The sequence below is a fragment of the Erpetoichthys calabaricus genome, chromosome 2 (genome assembly GCF_900747795.2).
Source record: "Erpetoichthys calabaricus chromosome 2, fErpCal1.3, whole genome shotgun sequence".
Lineage (NCBI taxonomy): Eukaryota > Metazoa > Chordata > Cladistia > Polypteriformes > Polypteridae > Erpetoichthys > Erpetoichthys calabaricus.
The window spans coordinates 292,194,514-292,208,394 of NC_041395.2; the positions used below are offsets into that span (position 1 = coordinate 292,194,514).

The window sequence follows — 13,881 nt, forward strand, 5'->3', positions numbered from 1 at the left end:
ACACATTGATCTAGCTAATCTACTGGATGTCATATCAAAATGAACCTGGCATCTTTTATATTTTTATGCAGTAAAACCCAAGGTTCTGTGTTTTTTCTCTTAAGGAACCAGTTCATCTCAAGTTCACAGTCATAAGCAGTTTTCATTATGTTTATGATCTGATGATTGTGAATAGTCACACTGCCAAATCAAAAAGGCAAACATTACTGGAAAATTGAAATAGAACCATGCTAGGATGAATACCGAAAACACAGATACTTTCAGCGTTCACTGAAATGATGGGCTACTTGAAATAAAGTTTTATTTGCCTAATGGGAAGAGTAAAACTTCCATCAATGATGTGGAGATTAATATATAAAGCATTAATATGTTGCTATGAACCCTTTTAAATACAGCACCAGGTTATCTAATACTTAGAATCACTTTTCAGCATTTTGTGATTAAGCAGCACACCATCTGTAGTAAATTTAAACTTAATTTACCGGTAACTCACATTAGCATTAGTCAGGTATAGTTTGTGCTGCTGCTTCACAAATCAAGGGAGCTGGGTTCAGTTCCCAATACCTGCCTCTGTGGTGCACATTTTTCAAGGTATTCCAATTTCAATTCAGATGCCACATAAGTAGATAGTAGCTAAATACTTTACTTTAAATTGGCCAAGAATAAACAAATAAGGAGGGAGGGTGTCTGTGTGAGTGTGCCCAGTGATTGACAGGATTCTAGTCTAATGCTAGTTCCTAGCTACTGCCCACGGCACTCAAAACAGACAGGATACACTCTGTGAAAGCATGCTAAAAAAAAATGGATGAATTGATGTTACCAAAAAAGCAACCATGCACATCATTCACAGCAACAGTGGCACATGTTTATTTGAAAAACAGTTTCTTCTAAATGGCTTTTTAACATCTTGTTGCAGTCCAATCGGATGTTGGTTAACAGCAGGTAAGGAAATATAAGATGACTGTATAGTAAATGGTTTTACAAAAACAGAAAGCTACACATATGTTTTATAACTAATCAATGTACAATGTAAGATGCTCAAAGGGTCATCATTAGACTAACCTTTCTATGCTTTTAAAAATTAAGTTAATCATATTAAACATAGGGCGGCACGGTGGCGCGGTGGTAGTGCTGCTCCCTCGCAATTAGGAGACCTGGGTTCGCTTCCCGGGTCTTCCCTGTGTGGAGTTTGCATGTTCTCCCCGTGTCTGCATGGGTTTCCTCCAGGTGCTCCGGTTTCCTCCCACAGTCCATTGGCGATCCTAAATTGTCCCTAGTGTGTGCTTGGTGTGTGGATGTGTGTGTGTGTGTGTGCCCTGTGGTGGGCTGGCAACACTGCCCGGGGTTTGTTTCTGCCTTGTGCTGGCTGGGATTGGCTCCAGCAGACCCCCATGACCCTGTGTTAGGATATAGCGGGTTGGAAAATGACTGACTGACATTAAACATATTATTCCCAAGATTTATCTAAATCAAGTCATTTTTTTTTTCATTAATTTCCCAAATCTTCATACTTCAACAGGAAGTGTGGGGAGCTAGAGCTTCTCCTGGAAGAAATAAAGGATGGGGCACACTCATTCATACTGAGTTAATTTAGGTTTAATCAACAAGTTTAAAAACTTGTCAATGTGATGTTAAAGGAAAGCAGATCACACAGGGAAAATCCATGCAGAAGAACATGCAAATCCTCACAGACGACGAGAGAGCAAAAAGTTGAACCCTGACCCATGAAGCAGCCGCCCTGACCACTCTCTTTCACTATTTCCACAAAAATCCACCCCAACCTCAATGTTTGTCTAACAGTTTAAAATTGATAGGCCAAACATTTTTAAGTAATATTACTATAAAGAAAAGTATGGATTAAATAAATAGAGAACTGATTAAAGTAAAACTTTTCATCACTACTTTTGGCATCAGGGTAGCCAAACAATATACACAGCCAAAGCCAACGAAGGAGAGATCTGAAAGCATAGCTGTAAAAGTAGGTTACAGTCTACTACAAAGTAAACAGCGCCCCAAATATGATGAGATTCATTAGAAGATTAGAGAAATTTCACTAACAAGGAAAAGACAGACCCTTGACAATTCTAAAAAGAAAACAAATAAACAACACTGACAGAACTGCTGTAGCGAGACTGGTCGATATCCCTGAAAGCAGAAATCGCCAGCTGCAAGCATTTGTTATTATTTATTTATTTATTTATTTTTTAATCCTTTTAAGTCATCAATAGTTTGCTTGCTTTAATTACTTGAATAACTGGACACTTAACAGTTCTGTTGTGGCCGTATTGTAAGCAAATCTTGAATTGTTTCCACTTTTAAGATCATTAACTGTTACACACAGTGGAGAAAATAAATGTCAAGATGAACAATTAATGAGATTAATTAGGCACTCAAGGTGACATGAAATTTAAAAGATCTGCCTGCCATAAAATACTAGCAAAATAAGCACACACTACATTTCTTAGTCAGTTTTACAGTTAAGAGTAAATAGCATCAAATAGCAACTGAAACTTGACTCCAAGAGGCTCTACGGTCTCATTCAAGTATAATACCTATTACATATGAAAAAGTTTAATCAGCATTTTAACTCTTGATTTTTTCCAGTGTAGTAAATGTAATGAACAATTATACTGAATTAAAAGTAAATAAAATCATAAAGAAGGATTCAGTTAAAAATCTATCCCACCAACCTATCCATTCTCTGGGTAAATTTTTTCCACTTTAGTTCCTTAAACAACTGCAGCCTGAATTCTCTGTGGAAAGTGCCAGAAGAAAAGACAGCACAGAAAGTAGCCCAAACACTGTACAGTGCAAAGCCATGGTGCACATTAAGAATAAAACACAAAAAAAGACTATTAGACAGAATGTGCACTGTGAAATTGTACTTTACATTTAATGCTCTCAGAATGTGCTCAGAGTTTGAACAGCTGTATGTTTCAGGTAAACTTTGTAACTTCTAATTTTGAAAATAAACATTGAAAAATGACATGATAGGAAAAGTTCATAATGTTACATGTTGGGTGTAATATGTGTACTTGTTTAATTGCCAGAAATGCACTACAAACTTTACATCTATCTATGAGGCCCAGCCAGTTCCAGCCTAAATAAAATACTGAATTTACCTTTGTCTTTGGCATTATGAAAGAAAAATGTATTCTCTTTGTGATAACAACACATTTTTGTCATAATGTCTTCTTGATTTTATTGCACAGTTCAAATATCATAAAATGTACATTCAATGCCTTATTTTGTACAACTTGAAAAGTACCATTAGGCTTTTTTAAATAATACTCTTAGCCATTCATCCATTTACAAAGCTGCTTATCCATTTTATGGTGGAGATTGGGGCATACTGACTATCCCAGAAGTAACTAATGTCACACACGCACGAATAGGGGGCAGCCACGGAGCCCAATGTAGTGTGAAAATAACAACCGAGGGGATTTGACACTTGACTTTAAAGCAGGTAATCCACATTCAATTCCCAGCCACTATAGTTAATATTTTCCTTAGTTAAAGAATTGTCTTGCTGTTTTTGACACAGCCCCCAAAGCAGTCCTGGGTGGGGCTATATTGTCTCGATTAACTTATTGCAAATTAGGGTTGCAAACAGTACAAAAAAAAAAAAAATCGATAAATCATGCTGCAATGTTTCATGATGCTCATTCCGTCCCTAGAGCCGCCTTGAGACACCATGTAGCTTATATTCTAACTTGGACTACCCAAGTCACCCTTCAAATTTAAATAGAAATGTAATTACCCTCAAATTCACACAATTTGGGCAGTTACTTATGGTAAAGATTTGGTTTTATAAGTCATTACATATACCCTGCTTTAAAGAGTGGGAGGTAAAGGTATTATTTGCACAGAACTAGATGATACATAGAATGGAGGTTTCTTCTACATTATTATGTTTATCCAAACAGGTAAATTTTTCTCATGTTTTTGAATTATGAACTGAAGAGATAATATCTGAAAATTGATGTTTGAGGCTTAATCTTGGGTCTTAGGTACTAACCTGTAGTTTCTTCACTTTTTGTCGTCTGGGCAGAAATCATCCAAATATATTTGTTCCTTTCCTGTAAATCTCTTTGTGGCAAAGTAACAATGAATAATAACACCCTAATCACGTTACATTGGTAGCCTTTACTCGGACTATCTAATTCCTTTGTTATCCATATTCAAATTTCACTATCAAATATGACTGCTTCCCAAATTTTTAATAGACACAATATTAGATTTTCTCTCTTTATCTAGACATAATGGCAGGACTATTTTTAATCTCTATCTCTAACCCAGACATTATAATGTGTAAAGTATGAAAAGGAAATGGGATGCACACATTCTGTATGTACCAATCAACTATTCAATATGGGAAAGATGACCAAAGGAAGGCCATCAATATTTATGTTAACACTAGAATTACCAGAGTCTATGAAAAAACTCGTAGATCCGGCCCACCTTAAAACTGTTCTCACCTCTCTTTTGTCTTCTAAATGTGCCGATTAAGACGAGCAGTTAGCAGCCGGCTATTTCATCCCCCACCGTCGCAGAACGTTCACTAAGTTTTCCTAGCTCATGCCTTGTTTGATTATCTGGGAGTGATTGAAGTGCTGGAGTTTTAGAGTGGAAATAATAGATCGCTATTTGGAACACACGCATTTCATGTGTGTTCCATTTCTACAGTAATCTGTGTAAACACATTTTTAAAACAGAAACTTTTTCATATTTTAGTAGTAAATGACAAAATGTAGGCATAAACTATATAATGTATGAAGCCTGAAGTCCAAAGATCAAGTAAACACTTTCACAAAAGATTCAAGGAATAGACAACAGCTTCAGTGGCATAGCGGTAAGATTTACTGACTTGTAATCAAGAGTCCCCGGTTCAAGCCCCACTCACTCCTATATTTGCCATTTTCAGCAATGAGCTGCTCTTTTTGTTAATATTATACAGTACACACCTACATTTGGTTTGCATCCGTAACATACGGTGTGCATTTATAGGACTTGTAAAAGTTACCGTTTAACTTTTATTCTCTCTAAATCACGATACATACTACCACCACCGCTGTTACTTAGAGCGTGTGAGCTTATTCAGTGCAGCAGGATCAACGCACATGTTGATCTTTTTTTTTTCTTTCAGTACATGTGCCTTCCCTGTTTGTTTATATATCTCTGCCTGTCTGTCTCTCTATTATGCAGTGCTCTGTCTGTGTGTTATGGATCTTAAAAATAACAGTTATAAGGACATTTGTTCATGTTAATTGCAGTCTCAATTGTTAAAAAATATTTTAAAAGGAGCATCCCACATGAAAATATAACAATCTCATTAACTGACCGTGCATACCAATTTATAAATTTTATGTCCATTTGAGGTTAAAAAGAAAAAAAAAATAGAACACTTTTTCCTCAACAGGGAATTGAACTCAGATCTCTGAGAGACAGTAAGCCTACTGTGCTCTGAGACGGCAAATCTTACCACTATGCCATGGAAGCTGTTGCATTGTTCTTGAACCTTTTGTGAAAGTGTTTATTTGATGTTTGGACTTCATGCTTCACACATTCTATAGTTATGACTACATTTTGTAACATTTATTACTAAAATATGAAAAGGTTTCTGTTTTAACAATGTGTATACACAGATTACTGTAGAAACGGAACACACATGAAATGCGTGTGTTCCAAATAACGATCTATTATTTCCACTCTAAAACTCCACTTCACTCCCAGATAATCAATCAAGGCATGAGCTGGGAGATGCTTGTGCACGTTCTAAGTTGGTGGGGGGATGGAATAGCCGGCTGCTTGCAGCTTGTTTTTATCGGCACATTTAGGGGACAAAGGACACTGGCGGAGAGGTGCGAACGGATTTAAGGTGGGCCGGATCTACGAGTTTTTTCGTAGACTCTGGTAATTCTAGTGTTAATTACAATGGAGCAATCCAAATGTCAAAGTCTCAAATCCATTATAGATAGAACTAACACTAATTATAAGATGAAAGAACGCTGCAGGTACAGTTCACATTCGTCAAAAAAAAAAAAAAAAATAACTCTGCTGCAGAGAAATAATAGCTTCATATCAAAAACAAGGTAAATGTGTTAAATATTCTGTAAAGTTAATACAAAATAAGTAAACACAAAGTTGATCACATTTTTAAAAACTTCGCTCACTTCCTTCTGAACAAAGATGCTGGGCATTCATTGAAAAAATCCATTAATTATTGAAACCTTTCAATTAAATTCAGTGTTGATGAGGGACAGAACCTAAACAAACAGGATAGGGCAAGGCAGGGCACCCTGGTCAGGCAACTAGTCCATTACAAGAGTAAAATGATTCACACTATCACACTTATCTATGACAGACCAAGTGTAAAATTGACAATTATCTTAACATGCACATCTTTGGAATGAGCGACAAACAACAGAGTATCCCAATTAGAGAAATGCTCTTGAAGAAATAAAGCACTCTCGTCTTGTGACAGTAAAAACATAAACAAGAACATTTAAACAAAGTTTATTAGATGAACATGTTTATTTTACATAATCAGAATTGTCAAGTTCTGTTGGAATGAAAACCTGAACACATATTATATACCCTAAGGTGACAAGTGACATCTCCATATTATACAGTTGCTTTATTAATTAACTTGCACATGTAGGGTGTGGTTGGAGGAGGGTAGAATATTGAAAAATGAAGAAAGCATGCAGGCATTGTAGGATACACTTTCATTTTTTGTCCACTGCTATCAGGCAATCCTTCCTCCCAATGTACTCGTTAAATTAACTTTGAAATGTCTGCACAATTTATATTTATTTATTTTCATTTATTTATCAATTGATTGATTGGCTTTGTTATTTGTTCTGTTAGCCTGTATCCTTGTTTTTAATGTTTCTGCTGCTGTATGCATCTGAATTTCCCAATGGGATTAATAAAGTTTATCTAATCTAATTACTCATTTTGATATCCCAGGAATACAAATCCTTGTCTTAAAAAGCCGCTGCCAGACACTCTTACAAAGAGTCTTAGTCCTCCTAACAAGTCTCTTTGGACTGCAGGATATGGGCCTTATCAGGTAAAATAATATCATTCACCAAGTGACACCTCAGAGATGCCTTCTTGTGGCACCAATTAAAATACTTGCTTGAACAAAGACCCATAACTCAATGATTGGCAACCTTGAAAGATCAAATAGTCAATCACTTGTCAACCAAAAAAGGCTTATGTACAACTAAGAAACCAATGGTAAGACAGAAAGTGTGTGTGGGGGGTAACACAGTGTAGACTAGTTGTGAGCAAAGAACGTATCAATCTTGACCACATGAATTGAAAGATCTGAATCCATATGTTACATGCCTTTTTCTACAGGAGAGAAAAGATTCAACTAAGCTATAGTAATTTTATGTTTTGTGTTGTTTAGTGTTACTTACTTCATCTGCAAATATCTACACCTACTGTATATATTTATTTTTATATATTCATCTTCTATTATTCCTTATGTTATCAACAATAGTATAATTTTGTGGTATTGCAGCAAGTGTGTCTGGGCTATTTGTTAAAAAATATCACCACATCTGAGCTACAACAAAGAAAGTGCAAGTATTTAATACAGCATTTCACAGATTTATGGACCTTATAGATAAACTGAATAAATCTCTTAATATTTCTGGCATCTGGGCCAAAAAGTGAAACAGAGATCCTTGGGTGGGCAGAAGTTAAAGCCTTTACACACACTAAAATAATTTGGCGCCTCCAAGTGGGCGTCTTACTAATTTTTTTTTTTTTAATTTAATTTGTTACTTGCATTGCCAAAGGCAACAATGATAATTAAGTAATTGATTAACACCAATCAATCAGTCCTTCTTCTTGCAGTGTACACATTTCCTGTAGCGTAGCTAAATAATTAAGCATTGCCAGATTTAAGCTGTATGAATGCTGGTTCAATTCTCACTTCTGTGAAAACAGTAGTAGTATTCTCTCTTGTATAGAATGCAGTGAAATTCTTACTTGTGATTCACATGAACATGTAACAGACTGCCATGATAAACTTTATCTCTGTTTCTAAACCGTCTGAACAAGTGATACTTCCAGTTCCTAAAACCTTATGGAAAAATCCTATGCTGGTTGTTAATACAGTGTTATATAAAAAATATGATCTTATACTGTACCTGGACAGTGAATAAATGCCCACTCAAAATTCTTCTCTTTAGGGCACAACACTTGGTCCAACACCATTTCTTGGCTTTGCTTCCCCACAACCTTCATTGGACCCCTTGACGATCCCTCAATGCATTGTCCCTTCCCAGTGTTGCTAGGGTCATTGCACCATCCACAGCCAGGCTGCTCTAAACAATGTGTACATGTGCGCAGTCCAGAGCAGTTTTGAGCTGCATAAAAAGTAACAAAGGGACAATGATTAACAATACAGCAAATATTTTACACACATTTGTTATTATATGTTGGTGCTTATAGGTAGAAATGCTGAACTTAACATTCTGACCTTGAAAAAAGTAGCAGTGTTTTGAGGCACTGTGTAAAAACCAAAAAAAGGAAAATAAACAAATACAGTGATTTGTTTTGCTTTTTGTTTCCTTTATGTTTTGGGTTTTCTGCTAAGTGTTTGATCATTATTTCATGCTGGCAGTTTTTATCATCTTCAGAGATTTGTTCCAATTTTGAGTCCTGCCAGCTCAAATCCTGATCAAAGAAATGCCAGGAACTTTGGAAATGAAATAAACCATGCTAGCTGTAAAGATAATACAAACTTCAAAGAGTTCACATTCTGCAAAAGGTAAAACAACACTGTCAGAGACACACTCCTCGATTGTGCCTTTAGAGGCGGTCACACTCTCAGCACACCCATCTAACCGTGGCTTCTTCATCTGTAAGGACAGTGAGGGAGGCAGCACCCCATCAACCACAGCAAGCTGCGCATTGTGAGAAAGCAGATAAGGAGTAGCCGATGAATTAAAGAGGCTGGTCAAGATGGCAAAAGACAAATGATATTTATTCAAAGTCCATAATCCAAGAGAGTAGTCAATTAAATAGGCTGAAGGTCAGACACAACCAAACTTGAAGAAAAAGGCAGACATTTTTCTAAGAAACACAAAAAAACAGGCAAAGGTCATACAACACAACAGGATATGTGAATCCTGACCACAGCTGAAGGTAAATGTAAAGTCACTAAGATACACAATGCTCAAGCAAAACCAACAGCCAATCTTCTATTTTCATTTCCTCTGCTTCTTCCACTAAATTTCTACTATAAAATTAGAGCTGTAAAGCAACTGATACACATAGGAAGAGTTGGGATTAAATAGGAAGCAAGCTGTCGTATGATGATCATGTGAACACTAACGGTATATAGACTACATATACAGGATAGTCTTCTTTCTCCAGAAATTTCTCATACTAGTGATGAATTGATGGTTTAGAACCAACATTCTGATGGAGTGACTAGCTCAAGGTAAGCTGTTATCACTAATAATGAGAGATTTTTATAAAACAATGAATTCATCTTGTAATTCATTCATCCATTCTGTTTATCCAATTCAGAATTTTCTTGATAACACTGAACACACAGCAGAGGTGCCAGTCCATTACAGGGCACACTTAAAACATTCTAACAGGGTTAATTAAGATTGCCCACATTAACCCTCTAGACATATTTGAGATGTAGGAAAAAAAATCAACAGAGAGATGGGGAGAACATTACAAATTCGCACATGTAGTGCTTATGACTGCATTTAAACCCAGGACTCGGGGTCATGCAGCATGGCAGAAATTATAACCACTATGCCACTATGTCAGAGCTGTATAAATACATTTGATCATAATGCAGTTGAAAATCTGGCAAAATTTAGAGCAAAGAAAACCAAGTAAATGTAATTATGGTACATTAAAATGAGATGTGATATATGGCATAGAGTGAGAATAGGAAATTCCTCGGACAGACTACAACTATGCAGCTTTTTGCCTTGTTAACAGTCTAATTATAATAGATATTCAATTCAATAACTCTAACATACTCTATATAATATTCAGTTTTGGAAAAACAGTCTGACTCCTTACGCAAGGCTGAAAAAAAGACAAGCAAGTATGCAATCTGTCCATTTACTAAACCTGCTTAATCCAATTTGAAAGCCTCAGAGAAACTAGAGTCATCACAGAAGATTCCAGTTCACAAGATAGCATATTTGTGCCCAAATTCACACTTAAGCTGATTTCACAATACATGACTTCTAGTCAGACTTGTTGACTGCAGGTGCTGACCTCGTCGCCAGACCATGTCAGTTTACACAATTGGTAGTTACTGGCCATATCAAATTTATAAACTGCAAGATGACCCTTGTAGCACAATCATGCTCAAAACCTTGTGTGTGACAACCAATAACGTGCTGCACAAAGGTTTAATAGATGCAACAATTTCAGGCGCAATCTCAGACACTTTTTTCCCTTCTATCATGATACATAAACATGAGACATCAGACAGATGAGCTTCTCTTCTGCCTTTGAGGTCCAAAAAAACACACGTTCCTTATTCTTGATCGCTGCATTCTATGTATTATACTTCCGAGTAGGCGCTCATTGATTGTTAGTGTGATGATGGCAGGTCATCCACACTTCCAGTTAAATTAAGACGATATTGTACTACCGACGATAATATACTTGAGGGATGAGCCAGCGGATAAAGACACAACACACAAAGCTAAGGGATACATGCAAAAGTGCTATAGTGCTTTTATTACACACAACCATAAAAAAAAAATGTGGTGCAGTGCTCTATCACTCAATAAACAAATAATCCATAAAAATCAAGGTGCTGCTGGAGGTTAAAAAAATAACAAATAAATAATAATGATAGTCTTTGATCACAGACTCCAAAACAAATAAAGATAAATTAAATTAATAATCAAAATGTAAAATATTTTTGAGTGTTTTATTCACATAAACCAGTAAAGCTAATTGTTTTGTGTTAACATTAAAGAAAAAAAAAAAGTAACATCTTACTCCAAAACTGAAGAACCACAACTAAAAAGGAAATGTGATCATCCAGGAATACATTAATCTTCTTCATTTCTTTTTCAGAGTATCCAGCAACTAAAGCTGAATGTTCACTCTTCACCATACCACATTTAAAAAATGAAGACTAAAAAAAATCAAAAGAGCTACAAGTTCTGCAGCTCATGCCTAATCTCTGCAAATATTCACACCTTCCAGTAACCCAGTGAAACACTACTTCATATCAAGTTCTTAACACTCTCTAAGAAAATGTCAGGCAAGAGAAACATCCTGCCTTTGTTGTGTGGCAGACTAAGCTGAGCAGGCAGCCTGCTGAAAAGGTTTTAATCATTTTAGTTGATATCTCTCCATGACAGGAAGATGTGGCATTTCAAAAGCTGGATAAGCTGCGTCACGGAAGCTACACAACTCTCTGGGCAGAAAAAATAAAGCTGCCTCATATTTTCAGTCTGTATATTAAAACAACCCTTATTCAGTAAAACCACAGCCAGACACATCACAGCCAATTATTTTATTTTAAATGCTGAAATCAAGTGAAGGTACTGTATTAACTATAAAGTAACAAGTGAGATCTTTCTTTTCTCTTCTACCCTGGATTTAAAACCACCACTACGAAGTCAAGCCATGTTTTCAGGACTTTAACTGCTTTTTTGAGTAACTACAACACTGAAATCTCAGATTTCCACTCTGCTCCTCTGACATTATTAAACCACAAGAGACACTACAGTCTAATGCTTCATTAATTATTTGCTTTGATTAAAGAAATATAAGCAAAATAGACCAAACTATCAAGTCATTTAGGCAAAGTGGAAACATTGACAGCTTTAAAAAATTATGTACCAACATGAGATACTGGGACAAATTAGCCATTAGGTAACAGAAGAAGCTAAGTAAACTGAAAAGCCTCCTCTAATTTAACTTAAGTTCTTCACAGAAACTTCTACTTAAACACTAAACCACAGTGATCTCAAACATTCGTACTCCAAGCATATTCCAAAAATGAAGAAAAGCTGCTGAGACAGAAAACATGAAGTTTCAATTGCTGACAAACTGCAAAATAATCAAATGTAGTACAACTGCGTTATTTTGACAAGATTACCTGGATCAATTCAGTTTATATTTAATTTTTCACAACAGTGTAATTTATTGCTGTTAATAAAAGATGAGTTTATTTAATAAAATGTCTTGGCAGAAAAATGTCACTGTGGGACTCACACAGTGGGGGGTATGGAGGGGAGACCCGGCTTCATGTAATTAGACAGAAGCAGCATTTGATATTGTTAAAAATATTTAAAGTTCAAAATTGATACAAATCACAATGCTGTTTATCAAAGCCAAAAACTATAAAAAGTCATATAATGGACTTTAATAAATGTCTACCAACAAAAAGCAGTAAAAGTTAGTAATGTCATCCTCAGTCTTTCTCTTTCTACTGTATTCTGAATAACAGCATGTGATAAAAAAAAAAATTGTCCTTTATTTTGTTTCATCACGGCTTAGCTCTGTTGCACACAGTACAATGTGCACGTGTATAACAATGTTGGCTTTTTCAAAATTGCAAGACTTTGCTTTCACACAAATGCAGTGACATTAGTTTACTTCAGATTTATTTTTACATGTACATAGTACAAAGAAAATCTTTGTACGGTTGACTAATATGTACCACTGTCCTTGTCTGACAGTACAAATCTCACTCCATAGGTTTTGTAAAATCTAACATTACAAAAATAAAATAGGAAGTGATGAGCAAAACAGTCCTTTGGAATACAGTCTTCCGAAATTGACGCTAAAATTAATTTAATATGTGATTTAAAAACCAGGAAACATGCTAAAATGGGTCTTCTTGGGATTTTTAAGGATATGGAAACACTATACACCCATTTACGACCCCTAAATTCTCAGAAAAAAGAGTCCAGATGAAAATAAAAAAAGGGAAATGCATCTTTTGGAAATTCAACATGTATAAACACAACCCATAATGAAACAAACAGAGGTAGTCAAAAGATGCAATGCAGCAAGGCTATGAAATTGTTATCCAAATAAGCTGACAAGAAAATGCTGTAGATGAGGACTTTTATGAGAACCCACTTTTGCATATAATATTGAAACTTTCTGCATGCTAATAAAGTGTCCTTCCATCAGCTCCAGCACCCTGCTGCTTAATGGCAATTTTAATCCCCATGTCAGTATTGCAACAATGTTCCAGTTGAGAAAAAAATAGAAGAAAATGACAAAAGGCAAAGAAAAATGTCTTTCCTTGAAAGCAAGAAATTTAAAAATCTGATTGAAAAACTAAAACTAAGGTAGAACATAACTGCACTTTGGCAGACGCGTTATTCACCATCTGTATAATGATGTGAACGTGAAAATCGTCAGTGAACAAAACAGACATCACCTTATGTGAAACTGGGTTTTCATGCACTCACATTGCTTAGTGAGTCACATACTCAGACAGGTATAGCAAATCAGAAACATTGTTTCATAGATGCATCTCTGCACACTGAACTCTACTGGAACCAGCAAAGCACCAACACATTGTATTGGAACAGTTCTTGTGACAGACTGAAACACTATGGGGAACTGCAGCTTTTATGAGACATCATTACACCTTTCACTGTTACTTACTCAGAAACAGGGCTAGATTACAGCAAAGATGAATTACACGGCATTGGATCTTGCATTGCTCTCAACTTCTAGCAAGGCTGAGAGAGAGAAAGCTGCCATTTTCCCAATGTTTCCTTTTCTGGTTAAATCACATGTCTGTCCCTTCTACATTTGTAATCGGTGAGTGAGTATTTTCAACTGAAAGGGTTAATGACACAGCAGAGCGGTCTCATATAACACAAGTTCTTTGTAGAT

General features: G+C 35.9%; 1 protein-coding gene across 1 annotated transcript in view; it reads right to left on the bottom strand.

The window, feature by feature from the left end:
* Nucleotides 1-13,881, bottom strand: part of atrnl1b (attractin-like 1b) — a 1,074,694-nt gene that overhangs the window by 672,179 nt on the left and 388,634 nt on the right. Inside the window, exon 18 of the mRNA XM_028795765.2 lies at nt 8,169-8,387. Within this exon, the coding sequence (XP_028651598.1) occupies nt 8,169-8,387 (219 nt within the window). The remainder of the gene's footprint in view (nt 1-8,168; nt 8,388-13,881) is intronic.